We start from the raw sequence: 25,680 nt of genomic DNA on the forward strand, positions 1-25,680 counted from the left end.
CAGAAATCTAAATGAAGAAAATGGCAGGTCATTTATTTCTGACAGAAAGTATTGACAAGTGATTAATTTTAACTCCCATTATTTCACATACAAGTGAAAATAAACAAGTTTATGTTAGGGCTAGAGCTAATGTGAGTATTTCATTCAAGATAAAGATACCTTGCATGTATATAGGTTTCAGAGTGTTAGTCTGTATCAGTAAAATGAACGAGGAGTTCCTCGGATGCAGTGGGCTTTAACCCACAAAAGCTTTTGCTCAAATAAATTTGTTAGTCTCTAAGGTGCCACAAGTACTCCTGTTCTTTTTGCATGTATATAGCACCTTTTCACAGAGGCTGTCTAAGAACTTTGCAAAGGTGGGTAAGTATGATTACCCTTGTTTACAGGAGACGAGACTCAGACAGAGAAGGTCAGATTCTGAGCTCAGTTAAACTGGGTGTAGGCTGGCATAAATCCATTGTCTTCGGTGGACTGACTCCTGTTCTACATTGGTGAAATCAGAATCAGGTCCTGGGTGAATAAGTGTTTTGACCACAGCCATGTGATAAGCCAGGGGCAGAACTGAGAAAAGAACCCAGGTTTCCTGACTCTTCGTCTCCATAGCAAACCACTCACCCTGCCTCTGAGCTACCTTGACTTCTGGGATAGTTTGTAACCTACCAGCTCTTGAGAACTACATCTGAAATCAGTTTTTTAAAGGCCATTTTTCAAAACTTCCCATAAAAAAGGAAATCAGATGCTAACAGGTTTCATAATATTTTTGCAGACTACCTCTATTTTTTAAGAAAAGATGTAATGTATAAATGTAGCAAGAACAGATGTCAAGTCTGGCATCTTCTCCATCCCTCAGAGGGAATGCCCAAAGGTATAGCCACAGAGGAGGAACAAGAGGATACCAATATATAGTCACAGAGTTTTGTTTCATTCAGATTGCCATCCTTAAATCTGGTCATGCAATAAGATGAATATGGCATATGGGCAGAGAGAACACAGAACATGAAATAACTACCTCCAGTCTGGAGCTCAGCACTTTTCTTGCCCTGTCCTGCTTCTGCTATTAGAGCAGAAGCTTTTATCTTGCACATCCCTGCTTCTGCCAGTGATCTGCTTTCTTGGCATTAAACTTTTTATTTGACACCATAATGGACCCATATCAGGGGGCCACTGTTGTGAAGGTGGAGAAGAATGTCATGTGTTTGAAGGATGATTTTAAAAGCAGACTGCTGGAGCAACAGCAGTGCTGCTGAGGATCAACTCCTTGTTGGGAAATCTGTTGCTGTTTGTCAGATTTTTTAATCCCTACATTCCTCCTCTACCTACCTCTGATTGTTAGTGGAAGAAGAAGTCCTTTGTCCTTTCTCACTAATCATCTCTGACATGTTGGTGGTAACCCTATCGCCGATGATCTTTCTGTAGTGTTTGTAGTTGGGCTCCGCGCCTGTCTGAATAGGATAGTGAGTCTAAAAATGTAGCAACAGTGTTCTATTTGGATTCTGTTGTAGGAGAGTCCCCTTTCATCGTGTTTAACATGCCGTCCACCATTGCATGGCAGCAACTTCATGAGTCACTCCAGTGTTCCTCCGGCATGCGCCACATGCTTTCTTCACTCCAACTGGCAAACAAGCTTGGCTGAGTCAGGGATCACGGTAACTCCTTGCTTGTATGTCCCTTCTTGGAAAGGCCTTGGGACAGCTGTCAGGGCTTTCTATTAAATACCAACTGGTGGCATTGGATGAGGAGCGCCTCTCCCACCATTCCTCTTGCACCATTGCAAAAGCCATGCTCAGGGAGATCAGTTTGCAAAGCATTGCTCATAAGGTTATTTGGGCCGGAGCTTCAACTGGTCAATATTTCCGGAACCAGATGGCCTAATTGTCATTTGCATCCCTAACTCTGGTGACAGGGTACCTAGTTGGGTTGGCAGAAGATCAGCTTGTCTTGCATTTGCAGTTATCGAATGGTTTGCTGTAAAGAGATGGCTCTGTATGGGTAACCCAGTGAAATTTAATGGCTGGTGATATATAGGAAGACACACTAGACCACTAGTGGGCAACCTGCAGCCAACCCATGGGCTGCATACAGCCCGTCAGGGTAATCCGCCAGCGGTCTGTGACACTGTTTATTTACATCGACCCTCCACAGGCACAGCTGCCCACAGCTCCCAGTGGCCGCAGTTTGCCGTTCCCGGCTAATGGGAGTGGCAGGAAGCAGTGGCCAGCATATCCTGTGGCCCGCGCCGCTTCCTGCAGCTCCCATTGGCCGAGAACAGCGAATTGCAGCCACTGGGTGCTGTGGGCGGCCGTACCTGTGGATGGTCAATGTAAACAAACTGTCTCGCAGCCCGCCAGCGGATTACCCTGACGAGCCGTGTGTGGCCCACAGGCCGCAGGTTGCCCACCACTGCACTAGACCATCGAATGGTCCTTTCTGACCTTAAACACTATGAACTCTACATTCCCGTGTTTGCTACAGAAAACCTGGATAATACATTTTTCTTCCCAACATGCCATGTAGACCAATTGCCTTTTGTATATGGCATGCACAGTGCTTTATAAAAACAGATGGGGAAAGCCTGCAGGAGGAGTAAGGAATAAGCTTCCTGTTGATGTTGTCATGGAATCATAGGGTCAAGTTTAGCTCTCAGCTCCAAAATGGGAGAAACCTCACTGACCTAGGTGTGGTTTCTCCAGATTCACAATGGAGCAGCTTAGAACAAAATTTGGCCTTGTGCTGGAAAATAGCTAGTCCACTCCTCTGCCAGTGCAGGATCATGCCTTATTCTACACTTACTGCTGTTTTCGCCAGTCTAGCTTTAAAAAAGTGCCAGGAAATGGGCCTCATGTTTCATCTCTTGGGAGATCATTCCAAGGACAGTAGCAGTGCAGATACATTCACTGCTGAGGGCTTTTTCAAAGCTGCAGGGTCATTTGCTGCTGGAGAATATTAGTGTTATCTAATAGATCATTTCCTTTAATGGCTTCTTACTCTGACACATGACTTAAGAGGGAATGACCATGTCATGCTTCTTCCTCACCTGCTTGTGTTCCCCCCACCTCTTGTGCCCTTCCCCTTTTCTGTAGTATCAGTCATCTGCGATATGCCAGGCATAGAGGATGAATTCTTGGCATGGTTGAAATCCAGGGCAGTTCTGCTGTTGTTTTTTCAGTGCCTGTTGCCCAGCAGTAAAGTGGGGATGATAACATTTTGCTACCTCACTGGGCTGCTGGGAAGCTCCCTTCATTAAAGTTTGCAAAGCACTTTGAGCTCCTCCGGAGGAAGCAGTTAGAGAAGTTCAAAGCACCATTATGCCATATCGCCAATGCCAAATGTTCAAAAATCATGAATCAGACCCCTACAGTCATGAGATTTTTCCGAGATATAACAAGTGTTGGGTTCTTTTGATTTGCCCTCTGGTTTCTGAGCCTTGAGTGTGCCCTGAGGTCACATTTTCAAGCCTGTCTCTGCAACCACGAATGCTAGACACGTACCTTTTTCCAAGGGAAGCTCATACTGTCACTGAATCTTATGCCTCCAGGAGAGGGGGCTTTCATAAAAACACCAGCTATCAAGAGACTAACAATTGCATCACTAGAATTGGCAACAGGCAAAGAGAGATTACAGGATGCACCTAGGGGTGGAATCAGGAATATAACTCAGGAGCCTGAGCTTCTTCTCCTCTCCTGTAATCAGGTCTTCTCTCCCACTCCCATCATTATTCTGTGCATCCCAGTAGCACTCAGAGCCCCCAACCAACACCAGCACTCCATTGTCCAAGGGTCTGATTTACACACGTATGGCATATCAGAGACAGCCCCCAAGAACGGACGATCTAAATAGGCAAGACAGACAAAAGCAATATGGTTGTCCCCATGCCAGAGATGGGGAACTGAGACATGGAGAGGTTAAAGGCCAAACTTTCAAAAGATCCCAGGAATAGATTTTCAAATGCTAACTGCCAAATGTTCAGAATTGCTCAGCTCCCAGTTAGGTACCTAAATAGCAATACTCTGCCTGGATAGCAACAGAAATTGAAGCCAGATCTCCTGAATCCCAGATCACTACCTTAACCACAAAGCCAGCTTCTCCTTTAACACTACCTCAGTTTCCCCCACACTAAACTGATATATGGGACACTGTAATTGCCAAGTGTGCCTACAATAAATCCACGGAACAACGGTCAGCATGGTAGGAAATCAGTCTAATGGGTAGGATAATGCATTGTCTGCAAAGAATAACACCTAATCTGCCTGAATTCTGTCTTGCTGCTGTCAGTGAATTCACTAACCTATTCTCAGCCGTCGTGGGGTGCATCAGAATCAACACCTACCTCCATCTGGAATCTGTTTCTTTCTAAATGTTCATTTAAAAAAGAATGACTTCTTTTTAACTGGAGCTCCAGTGTCTTGGTAAATATGGATTTGAGAGAGACTGACAGCTCCAGGCTGAAAAGGGAATTTTCTGGGCATATAATTAAGTGTCTCTCAGGGTGTCTCAGGCAGATGTTTGTTCTCTCAGCTTTTCCAAACCATATAGCAACCCCAGGCAGCACATTCCTTGGAGAGCGATGTCATCATCACCTGTGTTCCTACTGGGGCTCATCCAGCTGAAACGAACCTTTCTGATGCGGCTTTAAAATAAAACCATTTCATCTGAGTGCAGGGGAGCTCCGGGGTGCAGCACAGAGAGAGCGGGAGGATTCGGAGCAGCTCTGTCAATCGCCTGGCTTTCATTAGAATTGTACCTTCTGTCCAGGGGTCATTTCCCAGTATCCTGGGCAGTAGGAAAGTATTGTTTTACATGGGAGGAGAAAAGCATTCTCAAAAGTGGTCTTTAAATTTGAGTGTATGAAATTTGAGATGCCCAGCTCTGGACACCTGGAGTTTACATTTCAGAGCCATTGAGCACTCATAACTCCAGCTGAAATCAGTGGGAGCTGCAGGGGTCAGCACCTAGGAAAACCAGCCCCGCCCCCCCCAATCTACAGTTGGGCACCCAAAAGTAGAGGCTACTTTTGAAAACTTCAGCACAAGTGACTTGCCTGGGGTCGGTCACAGAGGAAATCCATGGGAGGGCTGGGAATGGAACCCTGAATTATAGACAACCAGTGCCCTCTTACACACATTCAGGTCACAACTGTGCTATTCGTAGGTCTCATGTGGTCTGTGTACCCCATGCTGGTTCAGCGGACAAAGCAACTGCCCGTCTGCTCAGCCACAGCTGATTGGCAGACCCACATGGCAGCTGTGCTGTGAAGATAAAAGGGCAGCAAGACAGGCAGGCAGGGAGGCTGCCAGAGGGACAGAGGAACTGCAGAGAGAGGATCCCAGAGAGAGGGGAGACGCAGCTAGACAAACCAACCCACCAAAGAGGGAGACGCTGTGGGGACGATTACAGAGGTAGGAAGTAGCTCAGGGAACACCAAGGGTTTGAGGGGAGGCCTGGTCTGGCTGTCCCTGACAAGACCCCTGAGCTGGAACCAAGTGGAGTGGGTGGGCCTGGGTTCCCCTGTGTATCCCATCGAGGGGCTGTCAGAGAAGAAACTCCTAAGTCCTGGAAAACTAGAGATGATTAGCCCCTATTCAAGCCATGGAACTTCTGCTCCCCTTTATCCTACGGGGCAGAGTCCATTGAGGATCCATTCAGAAGGGATTGGTCCTTGACATGGACTTGACAAATGCAGAGTTAGGTGTGACGGCAGAGAGGAGGACAGAGTCAGGTGGGCAAGCCTCTGCAAGGGGATGCCAACAGATAAAGACCCCCCTGAACAACTCTAACCAACAATGAAAAATCCATTCTGCGCGTTTACCAGCCAAGGGCCAGTACGTCCCATCAAAGTCACCGTGAGTTCTGTATAGAGAACAGTAGCACCAGAGTGTTCTTTGGCATTTAAAAAAAAAATTCAATCCGGCCACTTTGTACAAAGTGAGTGAAATTCCAGCCCCATTGAAGTCAACAGGAATTTTATCTTTGACTTCAGTAGGACCAGGATTTCACCTTTCCCTAACTAAACTGTGTTTGAGTTGTTGCAAATTGGAGAAAGTGAGTGTGTCCACTGTCAGAGGCATCCGTTTCTGTGCATGCCAAAGCAATGAGCATGCTTTAGAAAAACGCTTGGGTAAGCTGCACTTTCTGTTTCAGTGGAGGTTTGCTGTTATTTATCTTGCGGATACAGCATCATGGGGGTGTTTTTGTAACTCCTATTCTGCTTGCCTCATCTGTGGCAAACAAGTCACATATAAATATTTTGTCAGATGAGAGAATTATTCCCTACAGTTTGTAAATTGACACTATCAAGGGCAGAAAGAGCCAGAACTGACCTACCTTTTTTGTGTCAGTTCGCAAAGCTTGTGGAATTCTTTGTTGGGGTTTCCTTAAAACAAAGAAAAAGAAAAAAAGTCAGTGGTTTTTGTAAAAATTTATTATAAAAGGATGGGATTTTCAGAAGCACTCAGCGCTGGTTTCCCTTTGCTCCCATTGAAGCTGATCGGAGCTTAATCATTCACTTCAATCAGAGCAGAATTAGGCCAGTACGGAGCACTTGTGAAAATCCCACCCAAACAGAGCAGCAGCAGCTCAGCATTCAGGAGGAGGCTGTCATCAATAATAAGCTGCTCTGCAGGGCTATCGAGCGAAGTTTGATCTTGAATCCTGATTGCATGCTGCCTTGTGCAGCACCACAGAGAGGAGGCAAACAACCTGGCCAAAGTGTAAAGGCAGCAAGTCAGAACAGCAGGGCATAGCCTGACCGCCATGTTACATCCCTGCTCACTGCATGGTCAAAACATGGGACCTCCAACACGTTAGTGACTATGAACCACTATTGGCACTGATGTGATGTCACTGAAATCAGTGGAGCTACACCAAGGACGATTGGGCACATCTTAATTGTGACTTGTACAGATGGGAACCATGTGTGGAGTCCACTTTACAACCTGTTGAAATCTGCAGGTAGATGGGCCATTATTTAGGATCAGACTGTCTCTGGCTGGTGCCAGAGTGCGATAGCCCTTTCTCTCACTCCTTCCCTAGGACCAAGAAGTGCAAGGGTAGAGAAAGCTGTCTCTAGGCAACCCCCAGGAAACAAATGTTGTTCCCCCCAGCAGCGCAAATGTGGAGTAACTTCACTAAAGTCAGTGGTGTTGCTCCAGTTTTACATTGGTGTAATTGAGCGCTGAACTGGCTGAGGACTGTCTGTTTACACTTATCACATAATTAATTTCAAACATGTGAGTAGTTCGATTGAAGTTACGCACATTGCTTAAGTATTTTGCTGGACCACGGTCTATGTCAGTAATGGGTGGAGGGCAGCATGCTCTTTAGACATCAGTGCACAGAGCCCTGGTAAAACATTCCAGTCCTCTAGGTGAAGATGCTCCATGTTGTTGAAGGCTACTCACTGCTGGTTCCATGCTTACAATGGATTTTAGTGGATAATAGCACATTTGGACCATGGGGCTTGCTACTGCATGGTGCTGAGAGGGAGCACCTCATCCAATGGGAGTGCTGAGCACTGCTGGAGAGGGAGCACCTCATCCAATGGAAGTGCTGAGCACCGCCTGAGAACGAGCACCTTGTCCAATGAGAGTGTTGATCCCCCTTCTTGTGGGGCACATAGTACTTTGCGGAACTGGGCACCATTAGCAGGAGTTAGCAAGAAAATAGTGATTCAATTCTCCAATTTTTAAAAACTGTATTTTGTTTGTTTTTAAATAGTCCCTTCAGATGCCAGCCCGCTCTGAACATTCTGGGTCTCTTTATTTTGCTTTTTTTTTTGGTTGGCTTTTAATTTCTCATTGACAGGGCTGGTGCATTTTCCTCTTAAAAAGACACATTTTGAGTCTAGAAACCAGGCCCCATCAGAGCATAAAAATTTAAAATCGCTTCTCATCTTTTGACAGCATCACTGTAAAACATGGACTCTGGGAATCAAAACTGTCCCTTAGTCAGGGCCTGATCTAGCTTGCACTGAAGACAGTGAGTGAAATTCTCTCTGCCACTTAAGCAGCACAGCAGCCTTATGCTGGTGCCATGCTCAGGGGTGACTAGCATCCCGTGGAGAACATGGTGCGGCCACTCAGTCCTTCCTCAGGCATAGCTCCCACTGAGTACAATCAATGAAACGGGAGACTTCCCTGAACAAGAATGTCAAGACTTAGCTCTTACAGGGCAAAATCTTATAAGCTGGATTCTCAGCTGATGTCAACCAATGTAGCTCCATTGAAGTTACTAGAGCAACTCCAACATACAGCGGCTGAGGCTCTGGCCCTCCTTGTTGTGTAAGGCATAAGTACAGAATAAAAATACGACTGAGGAAGGATGATGTTTGTTGTATTTTTCTCCAGTGAGTCCTGGCTAGTCACTGTGTTTATTCATGCAAAATAACTGCTGCTAATCTCAGGGTACAGAGAAGTTCCCAAACAACTTTTATTTTTAAAAAAGTTATGAGGTCCGTGTACAATGTTACCGATTTAGTTTAGCAGGAATAAGTCAGATGCAGTCTCATTTTTGCCGTGTAAGTACAAAGAAATGTTCACCTAGGGAATAATAGGTGCTCCAGTATTAGCAACAAAATGTTGTTATTTTTGATTATGAGGAGGGACAAAATAATATTTTGTTAAAGGTGCCATTTTCCGGCTATATTTGATATGCTGTAGAACGCGAAGTCTAAGGGCTGGATTTTCTAAAGCGCCCACCACCCATTCGGAGACCAAATTACGGGTAATTCTGAACAGCCCCCTCTTCAGAGCTCCTTTGAAAATAGCACCCTTATTTAGGTGTCTGTATGGGAGCAGAGCTCTTTTGAAAATATGACCCCGTGTAGCATAGATGGCCCTGGACAGGGCCGGCTCCAGCTTTTTTGCCGCCCCAAGCGGCAAAAAAGAAAAGATAAAGCCACGATCGGTGGCACTTCAACAGCAGCTCTACCACACCACTTCATTCTTCGGTGGCGATTCGGTGGCCGGTCCTTCCCTCCGAGAGGGACCCGCTGCCAAATTGCCACCGAAGACCCAGACCTGCTGCCCCTTTCCACTAGCTGCCCGGAGCACCTGCTTTCTGTGCTGATGCCTGGAGCTGGCCTTGGCCTTAAAACATGTCGGATGCTTTTAAGAAAGTTTGGATGCTGGAAAAGAGTGAGAGCTTCCAAACACACACACTTTTATGGGAATTATTTTCTCCTACATTTCTTACTAAAAAAGTAGTGAACAAAAGTTTCCTGTGCGCAGATCCAGTACACAGCAGCATCTCAGCCTGGAGCTGGAAGAAGTACCTCCAGGGAGGATAAAATTGTTGTTGTGTGTGACCATCCTAAAATCCCAGGAGCCAAGAGGATTTTGATGTGGCAACCAAGGAAAATCTGAGTGTGTGTCACTTTTGTTATTGAGGCTGTAAACAAAGTAGTGGTAAAAACCAATGGTGCCTTTTCATAAGCACATTAAACTAACAAAGGAGGCATGTGTTGCTCATGTAGATTGATGGTAAACAGTTTGGGGAATATGCTGGCACATTCTTTTATACCTCAGGCCTTGATCCAACAAAGTATAAAAACGCACGTGTAACTTTAAAAATGTGAAGTAGCCTTATAACTTCAAGCATGTTACCACAATGGGCGTGCCCAGGTGCTTAAAGCCGAATGTGTGCTTACATGCTTTGCTGGATCAGGGCCTTAGTCTTGATCAGAGTTCTAATTCCGTGTGAGCACGGGGCAGGGGTTTCAAGTGACTAGTGACTTTGGGGGCTTTGGAAAATCAGATCCCTTTAATGGTGTCTCAGGCTGGGCACCCAAAACCACGAGCCATTTTTAAAAATTGTAACTGTGTTCCCAAATTGTGCCATGCCCTTGCAAAGTGTAAGGTTCAGTCATGATTGGGAATATAGGACCCAAACCAATTCTCATTAAACTCAAAGGAAAGGCTTCCACTGACTTTAGTAGTGCAGGATTTTAACCATAATTTTATACTTTGTTCCCAAATTGCACTTAAACTACCATTGTAACAGGATCACCTGACACTGTAGGGTATAAAGTGCAGATGGGACTCCAATCCCCAGAACAGATCATTATGAGCTGGTGAGGATTTGGATTAGGACTAGTAAAACTATAAACATCTCAGGTAGTGGAAAATACAATGGAAATTCCCAGTGAATTAACACTGAAGAGAAAGAATGTGCTTCATTTAAAAGCTAACAGTAAGGCAGGAAAGGTCCTTGTCCCATGGTCTGAGTGTATGATGGGCGAGGATAAACAGAGGTACGCTAAAAATCAAATAAGGGCCAGGAAACCACATTTTCTGCAGACTTACCTTGGGTTGATTGTTTGGTTTCTGCATTTTACATGCAATGTGTTTTTTTTCCCCCCACCACTGAGTTATTTTAATAGCTTATTATGAAGCCACAGCATAACTATGTGAAATCAAACTATCACTTTGATTTCCTCCACATGAAAACCAAATGTGGATGCAGGGGAAAATTATTACTTATCTGTGCGCTGCCTCTTTCCTTTCTATTCTATATAGGTTCTTATACCGCCCTCATTACCATAGTATTTGAGTGTCTTCCAGTAGTGGATTAAGCAACATGATTAACATCTGTGCAAAGTAACTTACTGTATAGCAAAAGCCAAAGCAGAAAGCTTGGCTAATGGACAGAACACAAGTCAGAGGTGTCCCCGTTTATGTTAACACCTGGCCTTTTTTATTTTAAAATGAGCCTTAGGGTTCAATTCTGCAGGGTGTTGGGGGCACAGGTCCAAACGGGCTAACTACTTAAGCCCCAGCTTAACTTTAACAGGATGAGTAGTCCCACTGAGGTGAGGAGAGGCTGGCTTCTCTAACATTTTGTATAAATCACAATAAGTAAATAACTAGTGGCAAGGAATTTGGATTTTTAAAATTCTGTCACTTCTAATAATGTGCTAATAGCAACAGAGGTAAAATGTGTTTGTTTCTAATACCTGAGGCCAGATCCTCAGCTGCTCTGAAAGAGTGTAGTTTAAATCGAGTGTTATGGAGCTATGCTGATTTACACTGGCTGAGGATCTGGCTACTGATGTATAAGTTAACAGCATTCTAGGCTACGCCTACATTTACAGCAGGCCCCAACTAGCTAGCCCAGGTATAAATAGCAGTGTGGATGGTGAGGCACTGCTTAGGCAAACAGAGCAAAGATACACCAGAAGCTTAGGGTATATATATCCTATATGGCTCGCTCTATACGTACACGCAGGGCCGCCTATGTCTATGCTATTTTTAGCAGTGTGGTGTCAAACTGCCCACTGCCCTGCTGGAGCCTTTCACTGCCATGTGTAGCTACACACCACAGTGTGGATGCAGCCTGCTTTTTACTGTGGTATATAGCTACACCTATCCTACATGCTGTCACACGTGTAAACAATAAAGCGCTATATGTTGGGCTAAACTCTGCTCTCACTAACACTGCAGGTAAATTCTGGGAACACCATTCAATCCACTGAGTTGCTCCAGATTTACACTGGTGTAGGGGGGAATAGAGCATGCCCCCTATGCAGTTTTGCCAACTTCAAGAGTTCACAAGTTATGAATCAGGCCGTAAAATCATAACATTGTCTTAATCATGATTTTTTTTAAAAATAATAATTAGGAGTTATTTTTCTTTGTCTCCTGATTTCTGCATCTTTAGATCACACTCAGTTCACATTTTCAGGCTTTTCTCCACAACCATAATGGTTAGAAATTTCCATTTAAAAAGAAAATGAAAATGGAGACTCATAAAATCACCTGCCTCTAGGAGCTGAGGCTTTAAGATAAACATCAAATATTGTGAGGGTTGGGATAAAATGATGTGAGTGGGTAACTCTGCCTCTGGTGGGATTTTTTGTTTTGTTTAATCCTGCAGTCTGAATCCAGAGAGAAAGAAATTGACACATAACTTTTGCATCTAATGTGACAACCCAGTTGCACAACGGACTGCTTTTTTTTTCTTTCATCATTAGTTTAGATTGAGTAAACACACAAATGTGTTGCAGATTTTTAAAAAAAACTTTTGGGCCAGTCTGGTGTAAAGTCTATTTACAGTGGCCTCAAACTTTCCCATGGACTTTAACTTAGGGAACTCGCAGTTTCCCATAAACAGGTATAAGTACCACAACATTTTTAATAGAAGTAATCATGTGACTGCAAAAAATATTCTTGCAACCAAAAAGTACGTACTTTCTGCTGGATGATAAAAACAAAACGTTCTTGGCTGATTTGCCTGGAATTAAATTAGCAAACATCAAAAAGTATGTAGTTTTCCAAAAACAACATTTCAAAAGTTATAAGTGGTAACTCAGTCATGAAGTGCTAGGATATTTACTTTTCCCCTAATACTCTTTCCATATGTTATCTAATTGTAATGACTGTCATTTTAGCTGCCTTAAGTAGAGAGAACTTGTGTAGAACATTAAGTAGTTTTATGCAATGTCCTGCAAATGTTGTACGAAGAAGATTCATGTGTAAACATAAGGGACTCTTCAAGTTAATGTTGAGAAGAGTTATGGGCTTTACTCCACAGCTTGTCCCAGTGGAAAACTTTTATTGGCCATAAATTATACCACTGTTTTACATAAAGGCCATTAAATCATTCCTAAGGTAAAAATACTAGGTTAGGATTTAGACTTACAATAAGTTAGAATCAGCAATTGGATTGTATGTGTGGAGAAAAAGTTGTCTTTATTTTGCCCATCCTGTACAGGAGGGAGTACAGATTTACTGGGATATTGCTGTAATAACTTGGGCCTCACTCCTGCAGTCAATCCTGATGCACATGACTAACTTTACTCACAGGACGAGACCCGTTCAAGTGGATAGGGCCATTCAATTTAGTGACGTTTTACATCTGCATCAGCGCTTGCAGAATTGGGCCCTCACTCTGTTTCTGCATTTATTTTCATAGCGTGCATGCAAATCCTGGGTCTGATCTTGTGAGGTGCTGAGCACCCTAAACACCCAGCATCTCTTTTAGGCCCTGATCCTGCAAAGGCTTAACTTTACACATGTGAATGGGCCAACAGGCTTCAACAGAATTACTCACATTTGTAGAGATATGCACATGCTGTAGCTTTTGCAGGACGGAGATATTGTGTTGAAGACAGCACAGAATAATTCAGAGACGTGACATAGTTGACTATAAAGCAGAATAAATTAACTTTGTACAGAAGAACAGTAACACATTACTGATATGTGCATCTGTGAAGAGGATCACACTCAGTTCACTGAAAGGTACAGACTCTTGTCCTGGGGTGAGATCTTGGCACTCTTCAAGTCCATGGGAGTTGTGCCATTGATTTCAGTGGAGCCAGGATTTCACCTGTGGTGTGCATACCACTGATCTAAGGTAGACAGCACTGATTTTGGTCCTGCTGCTGCTCCCAAAGAAATCAACAGGAGTTTTGCCATTGACTTCACTTGGAGCATGATCAGGCTTTATTTTCCACACTGTGTTAAATTAACAGCAGATGTGCTCACCTACAGTTCCCCTCAAGTGGATGGCAGTGGTATTTGCTAATATTAAAAGCATATCAGACTTAGGTCTGAAACAGCCCATCCTCTCTGTGTAGCAGAGGGCTTTGTTTTAAGTCACAATACAATTCTGGAAGGTTGGAGGGGGGGAGCAGGGGGAGGAGCACCAGGACTTCCAATGTATTAAAGTAGCAGAGGGTGGAAAAGGCAAACACTGACCTGTGTGATGCCCCCTGTGATTACAGAAAATGCCCCACCTGAGCACAGTGTATCCTCTATGTGCCACAGGAAGGGAAACCCCTAGTGCTTAATTTGTCATGAAAGAGATGCCAGGGCTCAAGCAATTTTTTTACATTCATAACTGACAGCAAGCCCAGAGGTGCTGGGGCTCTGAACTGCTAAGCCTAGAGGTGCTAGGGCAAAAATTAAGCACTGGAAACCCCTCCTTTCTGCACTGGGTCAATCTGCCCTTGGCTACATATCCGAAGGTTGGATTTAGTTCTTTATCACCAGTGCTCCTTTTGCAGTGGGCAGCAGCCAGACCGTTCAGATACTCAGCGTGATCCTGAATGATTTGGCTTTTAGGGGTAGGTGCTGTCTCCCACTCTCTTGCATGGAGACTATCACAATGGGACCTGATTTCAGTTGGGACCTCTGGGTGCTACAGTGACAACTACCATTCATAATTTGAAAGCCAAACCATCATTCAAGTATTGTGTGCAATGTTTTGGCAGAGCGTGGACCTAGATGACCACAACGAACCTGAGACTAGAAGAGCTTCTAATTCCTCCATAGTTGAAAACGGACACCAGTCTTTGGCAGGTAAGAGAAGAGAAATGCTTGAAATGAGTCTTTTCAAGATCGACTTTGAATGCAAAATACTGCTTCTGGTCAAGAGCTCAATTCTGTCTACTGAGCAGCTCTCTAATGTCGCCAGTGTGTTACTCTGGAACTGTTTCAGCATGAATGCTGTGCTAAGGCCCTGATCCTGAAACACTTAGGTACATGCTTGATTTTATTACCATGAGTAGTAACCATTAACTTGTTAAGCACGTGCCTAAGGGTCTGCAAAATCGGGGCCTAAGACCCATCATCAGCATGACTTCCAGTTACAATAACAGGACTTTCTATTCTGAATGCCTTCCTGTCCATACATTTCAAAAGACTTTGCAAACTATTAATTAACTCTCACCACCTGTCTGTGGGAAAGGTCTTATTATCTCTATTTCTCAGAAGAGGAAACTGAGGCACAGACGCTTTAAGTGAACCAAGAAAGAACAAAGGAGTCCTGCCTCCTAACCCCCAGCAGCAGGGCATGAGACTTAGTGGCCCTAACAGGAAGCATAGTAGACTAGTCATCTGAAGAAGCTTTTCTAATTAAGACTATTAAAGAGTAGAATATGATCAGTTACTTCCAATTTACATCTGAGTCTGTGCATAAATGACATAACCGGCTAGGGGGAAATTTGGTTGTTATTCCCAGGCTTTCCTAAAATAAAATTAAATAAAGCCATGGTGCATAGATATCGTTTTGTATTTTTAAAGATATCTGTCAATAAAAGTATTTCTCTTTCCTTGTTTCCTTTAATACCCTAGGTCAGGCAAAAGTCTCACAGGAAGTGACCTCTTCCCTTCAGATGTCAAACTCATCCCCCGAGGAACATGCCCCTGCAGTAACCTTACGCATGCCCCACCTTCCTGTTACTGCAGTAACAAGAGTACCAGAGAAGTTTTCAGGAGAAACCTCTCTCTTATCAGGAATTAGTAATACTACCAGTGGCCTGATAGGGCAGAGCAGGAGCCAGAATGAGGCTGTGATGAAAACTTCCAGCCAATCAGGTAAAAGACATTTCTAGGTATGGAACTAATTTGCTCACTGAAGCCAGCTCTGATTTAAAAAAATAATGAAACAGAAGCTCATATAATTTGATTCTTTTTCACACTATTCAGCGTTCTTCTTTTCTGAACCGCACTTCATGCAAAGGTTAGCGGCTGTGATGTTTGTATTCCAGTTTATCTGAGCCTAAGTCACACACTGCAGATTTTACATAGACGTTGCTCCCATTGGGGTTAGATAGGACCTGATCCAAAGCCCGCTGAAGTCAGTTAAAGTCTTTCCATTGACTAAGTAGTTTTGGGATCAAGCCGTAGTGGTTTACGCACAACTTCCCCATGAGGAAGGTCTTCTTGTTTCTGTTTTATAGATGAGGAAACTCAGGTGCAGAAAGTTCCAGTGATCTGCCTGAGATTTCAAAGAGGAGTGAGCAATGCGGCGTGGAATAAAACAAAGGAGTCCTGACTACAGCGGGTTGGAAAATAGGAGGGAGGTTGGTGCATGGACCTGATTCTTCTATTGCAACAGTCTGACACTGATGGAACACCATTGAACTCCTGATTTGTGAAAGGAAGGGTCCAGCCCTGTTGCCAACAAGAGAAATTGTGTCCATTTAAATCAAAAATCCCTCCTAATCGCCCTTTTATTAAAACAAAGAAACAAGCAAACCCCTCCTCTGTCTTTTTTTTGCTTTTCAGTGACTGCTGTGAAGACCTGGAATTCAAGTTCCGTGAGAACAATGGGCACCTCCATAGCTGCAGGTGGGTGTTATTTTCTCTGCCCTTCAGCATGGAAGATATATCCCAAACCCACATTGAAAGACATAAATTCACACCGTGCAGAGGCCAAGCATAGGAGTTTATTACACATAGCACTGACGGAGTGTCACCTGGCTTATTAGGCTTAAAGACACTGTCAATTAATTGATTACAATAGAATATATAGATTTTTTTATGGGCGGGGGAAAGTGACAGGGTAGGTAGTTCCACACCCCAGGATAGGTTTTGCAGCAAGATAAGATAGCACATTAGCCAATGGTTAAAAGGTTACATAATGTCTCCGCCCATGGTCTTAAGTTAGCAAGTTAACATTTAATTAATACTTTGATAAAATGTTATTAGTATAAAATATCTATGTTGAATTTTGATTTGGGGTTCATAGGAATGGAGCAACTTCTTTGATTGTTCAACAGGTATATTGCTAGGGGCTAAAGCAAAGAAACAGTGAAAGTATATGACAATACAGATTGTCGTCTTTATGTTTTAAGGCAGGCATTGGTCCCTGGGAAGGGAGGTGGAAGGATGCCATATTTTATGACATGTGCCAACTTTTCATAAACTCAAGGTTGGATCTGTGGGAAGAACATTCCCTACAGAAGAGACTGAAACAATAGGAGCAGGGATCCTTTGTTCAATTTGCAACTCTGAATAAGACACAATTATTTAGTTCTTAGCTCCAACACCTGGCAATTTGCTGACCAGGCCTATTTTAGCAAAACAAGATTATGTTGTTTACCCCAGCTGTCTCTTAGCTAATTACTATTTGCTAGGCCTTTGGTCTCCAGACCAACCTCTGGACTTTGGGTCTGAGAAAGAGCTGGCACAATCCATATGCCAGGTTATTATATAAAGTGCACATGGATTTTAACCCTTCACACATAATTATGCTAAACAATACAAGGAAGCCAATGCTGCAGTGCTTGGGGCTTCAGATCTGGTCCCATCTCTACTGAGTAGGAGTTGTCTATCCACTAATCTTTAATTGGATGGTTATATTACATCAGTATGTAGTAACACTAAGAGCGTTACAAGGCTGCATGCAGAGGTCCAATTTGGCCCCACTGAAGTCAAGGTGAGTCTTTCTATTGACTTCAGTGAGACTCAATAAATCAGTTCTTAGCAGAGGGCAATGGTCCATTCAGACTCAGGGCATGTCTACACAGCAAAACCTGTTCATGGGCTAGCCTACCCAAGCTAGCTTGAATCTAGCTAGAGCAGGTAACGGCAGTGAAGATAGTGTCGCTTCAGACTTCAGAGATGGCTAGCGTGGCAAGTACATGCCCAGGGTCTGTGCTAGTCTTGAACTACTTGCGCTGAATCCGGTGCTATGCTGTCTTCACTGCTATTGTTCACCTGTGTTAGCTGGATTCAGAAGAGCTCCGGTAGACTAGCCTGCGCACACCTTTTGCTGTGTAGACATGCCCTTGGAGTACTTTGCCACTGGGGTCTGGTTTTACAGACCCTGAAGATGATCCAGACACAGCAAAGAAAGGCCTTCAGTTTATTTTGGATTTTCCACAATGCCCTTTGTCCTTACCACAAACACTTCATAAATCACACTCTTAGAAGGGAATTTATTCTCTTCACTTTCTAATGGTTTGTCTCGCACTGAGGCCAGGGTGCTACCACATCAGACTGATTTTTGCGTTCTTTGCTGTACATTGGGGCAAACATGATTTTCTGGAGGAGAAAACAACCAGACCTCTCAGCTGCAGGGAACGTGGTAGGAGTAAGAGCTGTGTGAAGCTGCAGCCCGGAGATCTGGTGGGAAAAGACTTTAACATAGGTGGTACACAAATGAAGGCAGATCAAACCCTGGTACATATCAGGAAAGCTGCTAAACAATGCTGCTTTGGGAGAGCAGCCACACAGCACTACCGTGGCATAGCAAATTCATTGGAGGAGCCTAAGGGATGGGTAGCATGGTTTGAAAACGTAACTTTTCAACATCTGACCCCTTCTTCAAGTCACGAATGTGTAAAAGGACAAAATGCCTCAGACTCTTAATTCATGGCTAAACAAATGACTTGAACGCTGTCCAAAAATGCTGTTAGTTCACATCACCAAGCTATTACTCTCTGTAGACAACAAAGCCATTTGAAACCGATTTACATTGTCAGTCCAGCAGGGATGCAAAAACGACATAGCACAAACGGCTCCCACAGGCTTGCAAGGTGAGGATCCAGATCAGCTCTGGGCAGAAGAGCACAGGAAAACTTGTCCCTTCACAGTCCAGGGATTAAACCTGAGATGAAGAATCTTCACATTCAGTTTCCAAAGGGCAATTAAACGTACATTTGAAAACGTAGGGCCCAACTGCCTTTTCATTTACAGTACCAGGGAGTATATCAATGAGGTCAATGCAGGTACATGCATATGAAACTGATGGAGAAGATAACCAGCCCCTTACTGTTAACGCTTCATGCCCGAGCACAAGTACTGAACAGGGCAGAAACCCTGGGCTGTGCCTCTAGGACGCATGACGCAGAAGATGCAGCCCAGGGAGAGGTAGGGGCAAAGCTTTGTTATAAGCCATCTTTGCATCCTGCTGAACCTGGGCTGCTCTGGGGGCTGAATGGCCCTTGGTGGAACTAAAGTAGCCTGCAGTGCAGCTACTTTAAATTATATTAGCCTCCCCACAGCTGCTTATGGCCTGCCAGAATGACCATAGCAGTCTGTGATATAGTACCTTTTCCCTCCTGCCCTGGCTTCATCTCCAGCATGCCCTCTACTCTGGGACTGGCGCAAGGGCCAGTGTAGGTCTGCCTGTGGAGTCCCAGCACAGTGTCTGCACTAGGAGAATTGTCCTGGGGTCCCTTGGGAGTCTTTATTGCCCCTGTATGCAACTATAGTGATGTCTGGTGCCTGGGACAGTGGGGAGAATCTCTCCCCAGGAAATCATTAGCTCATGCTGGCAGAGGTCTTTTATAGAGAAATCTGCAACTTTTCATTGCTGTAAGAATAAATGTGTGGCCACATGTCAGGAAATAGATTAAAAACATGTGTGGGAAGAGAAGAAAATACTTTCAACACTGATGCATCTTGTTTTTCTTGCTGTTTATACAGAGAAAAGCACTTCCGTCACAAAGTCTATGTCAGCCACAAGCTATGGATTGACTAGTGGAACCAAAACTAGTGAAAGGTAGGATCTTCCCTTGACTGTTTCAGTGAGACTTTTTCTGAATGTGTTCAACGTAGCCTAAATGCAGAGGTGCTCTGTTGACTCACCCTGGCAGCCAGACCAAGTGCGTCCTATTGGCTCCAGTCTACAAAAGGGTTTGAGTGTCTCTGAGGCAGAAGGAACTAGAGACTGGAACAAAGAGAGCTCCTGCAGGTTTTCTCAGGAACTGTCAAGCTCACGCTGATGCTTAGACTGAGATTAGTTTGTCACATAATTTAACAGTAAAGGCAAACCCAGAAATGGGTTACTGTGTTAGGAGCAAGTTGGGAATAGCATGTAGTTAGCTGCCCTGCATTATAGGATAAGGGAAGGATGGGCTTGTGTGTCACATAAGGCCGCATAAGTACCAAGATAATTTGATAACCTTTCATCTAGATGGTTCCCCCAGCCAGTGCAGGATTGTTCCCTGCAGTAGATACTTTATCATGCTTTAGCTAGGCTAGTGACCTATCTTCACACATGAAGTGTTCCACTTTCATACAAATCTCACTGTCAGAACGCACCAAGTTCAGAACCTTGCTACTGATTGCCACATTGCCAGCCCTGTTCTAATCCCAGCGTGAACAGGCACAGATGGGATGTAAAAAGCTTAAATTGACGTTTAATAGCCATGCCCGGGCCTCTGAAAACTCCTTTTAAAGCACTCAGCTGTGTAAAAGTTGTTATTTTGGGTCTATTTTTGGCACTTGAATGCATGACCCCTATCAACCATCCTTAGTTTGACTGGCCTCCAGCTTAGTTTACAGCTTTAAGTTTCTAAACTCCTTACAGGACACACTGTGACTTTCTGCCTTCACTCCTAAAGGCTGACTACCACACCTTTTTGAATAACTCAGTCAGTTGTTTAGCAGAGGATTACACAGTATCACAATTACTGTCGCAATATCAAGGCATCCTCAGCATGCAAAACCTCATCAAGAAAAAGGGTAGTACAGATTACATAACCCCCTTAAACTGGGCTTGCATCTGCCCTGAAAATTTCCCTAAACAGGGTCTTACATTTCTTATGAACAACTAATAAGTTAGGATGCGACACCAGCTCTTTGGTAGCTAAGTCATAGAAGAATGATCATCATGGGCTTAATATATGGGACTTAGAGTCAGTAGATCTGGGTTTGACTCACAGCTCTGCCGCAGATAATGTGTGATCTAGAGTCAGTCAGTGCCTCGATTTGTGCCTCAGTTTCCCCCGGTTGGAAATGGTGGTAACACACTCTCCTTCACATATGTGCTATGTAGCTTAAATCACTAATGCTTTGGGAACCTCAAATAGAAGTGCAAAGCGATATATAATTCTACATAACAGGGGTCAGCAACCTTTCAGAAGTGATGTGCCGAGTCTTCATTTATTCACTCAAATTTAAGGTTCTGCGCACCAGTAATACATTTTAACGTTTTTAGTAGGTCTCTTTCTATAAGTCTATAATATATAACTAAACTATTGTTGTATGTAAAGTAAATAAGGTTTTTTAAATGTTTAAGAAGCTTCATTTGAAATTAAATTAAAATGCAGAGCTCCCCAGACCGGTGGCCAGGATCCGGGCAGTGTGAGTGCCCCTGGAAATCGGCTAGCATGCCGCCTTCAGCACATGTGCCATAGGCTGCCTACCCCTGCTATATAATATAATCCAGCTAGCCTGCTGGTGTAAACTGGCCTGGGTCCATTGGAGGCAGTGGAGCTACACTGACTTATAGGAGCCAAGGATTGGGCTTGGTATGAGTGACTTAGGAGCCCAAGTACCAAAAATGTGACTTATGCTCTTAGATGCCTAAATCTCTTTGGAAATTAATGAGGATTCAGACCTTACGTGCCTAACACTTAGATTTTTAAAGAGATTTAGGAGTTAATCTGCTTATAATTACAATGCCTGATTTAGATGGCTAAGTCCCATTTTCAACAGTGACTTAAGCCTAGATATTTATTTAAGCACTTAACTCCCACTGATTTCAATGGGAGTTAGGCATCTAAATACCCTTGGGGACCTAGCCTTTTGCAGTCTACATCCTATTGACTTTCAGTGAGATCTAGGTTCCCAAATACCTAAGTTACTTTTGAAAATGGCTACGTTATTCACATGCTTTTGAAAATATTTATTCCATGTGTTTAGGTTGCTGAAGTTTTGCTGTTACTGATCTCAGTGCTTTCTGGTGATACCCAATGTTCCGGATAGTTTCTCTTAAACTGTTTTTGGTGTTCTCTTTCAGCAATACCATTGACAGTTACTATGATGTGACACCCAAATCCTGTTCCCCACCTCCGACTGTACATCGCCAAGTAGAAAGGAGACGAGAGCTCGTGCGGTCTCAGACATTGCCACGCACTTCAGGAACGCAGGCCAGGAAAGCGCTCTTTGAGAAACTTGAGCAGGACAATGGAAAGTATGTCACTCCTTAGTCCCTCTCGCATCCAAAGGGGGCTCAGTACTGGGAAAATATTCTGCTAATGACTTATAGCAGAGGGATCTCCAGACTTGGAAATTTGAGCAAAGGAAATCTGGGGGCCTGATCCAGCTCCACTGAAGGCAGTGGGAGAATTTCCAGGGGTACTGGCTCAAGCCCTTGGTGGACATTCCAACCGAGAATGAAGCTTCAGTAACGTCAGGGGGTCAACGGAAGACAGGAAATTCAGAGCTCAAACTGTTGAATATTCACCCTCCTGGCCCAGCGGGTGTTGTTCAGAAGGGAGTGTTGTAATAACATCCCTCTGGCTCGCTCATAAAAGGAGATGGATTTCATGGTTTTATATTGTTACTTGAGAGCTAACAATGTGTACTGTGCTTTACAGGACATGGTCCTTGCCTCAATGTTCATCCTGTAAACAGAAGCTAGAGGTGAAATTCTGACTCTTCTGATCTCAATAGGGGTTTTCCCTTTAGCGTGATTAGGGCCAGGATTTCCCCGATGCATGCCTCACATAGGCAAGGGGTGGCCAAAAAAAGGTTGTGTTTATGGGCTCTTTACTGTCTCTGTCAGGGCATGAAACTGCGAGGAAGATGTTAGGATTAGTCTGCTCTCGTCAAGGTTTTCTCCGTTTTCTTCTTCTAGAGGAAAAGGAGAGTCCAAAGCAAAGCTGAAGCGGTCACAGAGTTTTGGGGTCGCCAGTGCAAGCAGCATTAAGCAGATTCTACTGGATTGGTGTCGCTCCAAAACCATAGGATACAAGGTGAGAGGATGTCACTGCTTTCCATTTTAATTATTTCTGGGAACGTATCTGAGTATTTCTAGAGAAACTTCACTCAGAAAGTGTGTTCCATAGCGAGTGACTCTGAAATGCACTAGATAATGGGTTACATTTATCACTTTTCTCCAATCCCCCCGAGAAAATGTGTGTGTATTGCTTAGTTCATTTGAAGTCAATGAGACTACGCACATCATTGAAGTTAGTACTTAAGGGCTAGATTGTTTAAAATATGTAGGCACTCAACTCGCCCTAGGAGTTAGGCGCCTAAATAGCTTTAAAAATCTGGCCCTGAGTGCTTTGCTGGACTGAGGTCTGGATTGTGTGTGTTTACAGGATCCGTCTTACGTTTGTGCACTCTGCTAATTGCAGCGTGTGCCTCCTTTATTATATATAATGAGATGCGGATAGGGCTGGCGATTAGTCGGTAATACTATTACCTGGAGACCAATGTTCTGCCGTAGACCAGACTGCTCTATATTGGAATTAGAGATGTTTAATCAGATTAAATGCTTGAGGTTAAATTCTCCCAGTTTCAGCACATTGCCTATGGGATGGCTCTAGTGTAACTGAAGAGAATCTGGCCTGGGAGAGGTCCCCTTAGAGTTACATAGCATTAAACTGCATTGCCTAATGCAACTGCCAGGGGAAAGGGACAATTTCCAAGAATTATAAGAACAAAAGAATGCCCATTCCACAGTTTCATTCTGAGAAAACAAAATATAATTGTTGTTGAACTCTAAACTCGGGGTATATTCCAACCGATAATGAAACCATCAGGTCTGACTTCTGTACAGTGGGGAAAAGTCTAGCACTGCAAGGCAAAAGAGCCCAGTTCCATTTTGTTTCGTGGGTGCAAATACAGAATGACTGGCTCTTGGCTGTAACGGCCAAAGGGCCAGTTTCTGCATGGTCCTACCCTGTGTGCAGTTCCAGTGGGCCAAAGTGTCCCCTCATTTACCTTCAGACGACGCCCTTTAAGTTCACAGAGCTATTCAGAGAGCCAGTCAGTACTAATCTGACCCTAAATGTACAGCAAGCAGTACAGGTTAATCTTTATATGACACTAAGCACTGCACAGAAAAATACCATCCTCCAGTTAGTGACTACTCCATAGGGTTAAGTAATGCTCTCAGTTTAGAGTAGACAAAGAGTCTGATCCAAGTTAATGGCAGTCTTTCCATTGTCTTCATTTGGGCTTTGGATCAGGCCTGTGGACTACACATCTGCTTTGCACCTGCGCTTTCACAAAAGGGCTGAGGATGCCAATTCTCCCCTTAGCCCAAATAACGTAATGAGTGTACAAACAAGGAAACAAAAAACATAAGGCATCTGCTGTGTACTCTGCATGTTCCCTTTGGCGAGTCAGAGAAGGTCAAGTATACAGCAGTTCCCAGCTCTGTACAGAGCGCTGAAGCTCTGTTTGCATTCTGACAGCACCTTGATCTGCAGAACTTCTCCTCGAGTTGGAGTGACGGGATGGCATTCTGTGCCCTCGTGCATTCTTTCTTCCCCGAAGCCTTCGATTATAATGCGCTTGACCCAGCTAACCGCAAGCAGAACTTTGAGCTGGCTTTCACCATGGCTGAGTGAGTATCATTTTAGATCTCTCTGAAGTGCATCCAGTTAAAGTCTCTCTCATACTTTGCATCACAAGCTCCCACTTATAATGCCAAAAAAGGGGAGTAAGACTTTACAAGACATCACATAAAGCAGGAGGCTCAGGAATCGAGAGGCATTTTTAGCAGATGACTGGTAATCAATAAGTTGTTGCAAAGAAACTCCAGAGCTCTGTGTCTTTGGATTTATGCACTCAGATTCTTGCCTGCCTGCTCCAGTTCTCTCTATCAACCAGATTAATCCCAGAGTTATAGCTATTATATACACAAGGGATTTAGGAGCATCAGGACCATTTGAAAATCTCCCCTTCAGCTCTTAGGAGCATCTCCCTCCATGACGGTTATCTACGAAGCACTTACCACTGCAGCTTCTAATAGCTGGGTCCTGCTTCCATAGCAATCTATGGCAGTCTTGCTACTGACATCCATGGGAGGCAGGACTGGGTCTTCAGAGTGTGGATACGTGCACTAACCAGAAGTTCTGATGCACTTGATTTAGGTCTGGAAATTCATGGTTTTCACTTTAACACTTTCTGGAGACGTAACTTGATCTTTCTATTGCACACCATAGAACTTACATTCGGGTTCCATTCAGTAGCTTAAGTCAACCCGGGCTGTTGTCTAATTAGATGTTTTTCCCTCTAGTCCTTTGAGGGAAATAAGTTAAAATAGCTTTTACAACTTCTGCTGACAGTTATTACTGCATGTTCCCGACAGGTGCTTTTCTAAATCCATGTAAATACCCATCTAGAAAGCTCTAAAACCTTATAAATTTTATTAATTGAGATTTGGAATAAGACAGACATGGTCTTAAGATGGATTACTAGTAACTATGACAAAGTAACCAGATCAGACCATATGACTCTCAACCATTGACAGTCTATTGGATTTCAGTGTAGCAGAGGACAGAATACGTGCACTTTCCTTGAGACAGCTGGAGGGTGGGTTGTACAAGGTGACTTACATGCAGTGGAAAATACAAGCAAACTGAATTTAAAAGAAGTTGTTATTCCATTGTTAGAAAATTGGGTTGCTTTAAAAATTATTCGCAGCCAGATCCTGTAAATTGGCATAGTTCCGTTGACTTTAATGGTGTTATACTGATTTACAGCAGCTCCGGATCTGCCCCTCCAACTTTAACTTAGGTGGTCAAGGATTCTTTGCCTTTGAGTTGAAAAGTTTAGGATATGGAACCAGGAACCAAAACAACAGTCCCAAGAGTTGTGATACCATGGTGCCTAATCAGTCAAACTCACATTTACAGTACTCTAACTCGGCAGGTAGGACAACTGCCTTTTGGCATCCCCTGCAAGGGAACAAGAGTGGCTACTGCAAGGACACTTGCAATGAGAGATTTATCCCCCTCCCACCCACCTCTCAGCGAGCCTGTCATGGCAAAGTATGTGCAAGACACAGCCGATGTCTATTTTTCTATAGCTGTAAAAGGATGTTGATCTGTGAAATAAACACAATATTAAGTGGCAAAACAAATGTAAAACATGCATCAGTCAAGAGGCTGCATGTGAGTGGTCTTTGAGCAGACACTAGTTGTGGTGTTAACACAGGAGATAGCGAGTAAAGTGGAATGCAGTACCAAAGCTCTTTTACCGGTCCTGC

The 25,680-nt window shown here is 43.9% G+C and overlaps 2 protein-coding genes across 2 annotated transcripts in view; one reads left to right on the top strand and one right to left on the bottom strand.

Annotated features, from left to right (window-relative positions):
* The window catches only part of SMTNL2 (smoothelin like 2), a 48,973-nt gene that overhangs the window by 17,261 nt on the left and 6,032 nt on the right, over positions 1 to 25,680 (top strand). The window contains exons 2-8 of the mRNA XM_032774459.2: positions 14,207 to 14,294; positions 15,069 to 15,311; positions 16,005 to 16,067; positions 19,152 to 19,227; positions 21,472 to 21,645; positions 22,312 to 22,429; positions 23,882 to 24,033. Coding sequence (XP_032630350.1) covers positions 14,207 to 14,294; positions 15,069 to 15,311; positions 16,005 to 16,067; positions 19,152 to 19,227; positions 21,472 to 21,645; positions 22,312 to 22,429; positions 23,882 to 24,033 — 914 coding nt within the window. The remainder of the gene's footprint in view (positions 1 to 14,206; positions 14,295 to 15,068; positions 15,312 to 16,004; positions 16,068 to 19,151; positions 19,228 to 21,471; positions 21,646 to 22,311; positions 22,430 to 23,881; positions 24,034 to 25,680) is intronic.
* LOC116821346 (tricarboxylate transport protein, mitochondrial-like) overlaps positions 6,322 to 25,680 on the bottom strand; it is a 42,832-nt gene continuing 23,473 nt past the window's right edge. The window contains exon 12 of the mRNA XM_075073983.1: positions 6,322 to 6,370. Within this exon, the coding sequence (XP_074930084.1) occupies positions 6,332 to 6,370 (39 nt within the window). The 3' untranslated portion in view covers positions 6,322 to 6,331. The remainder of the gene's footprint in view (positions 6,371 to 25,680) is intronic.

Source organism: Chelonoidis abingdonii, chromosome 20 (assembly GCF_003597395.2).
Source record: "Chelonoidis abingdonii isolate Lonesome George chromosome 20, CheloAbing_2.0, whole genome shotgun sequence".
Taxonomy (NCBI): Eukaryota; Metazoa; Chordata; order Testudines; family Testudinidae; genus Chelonoidis; species Chelonoidis abingdonii.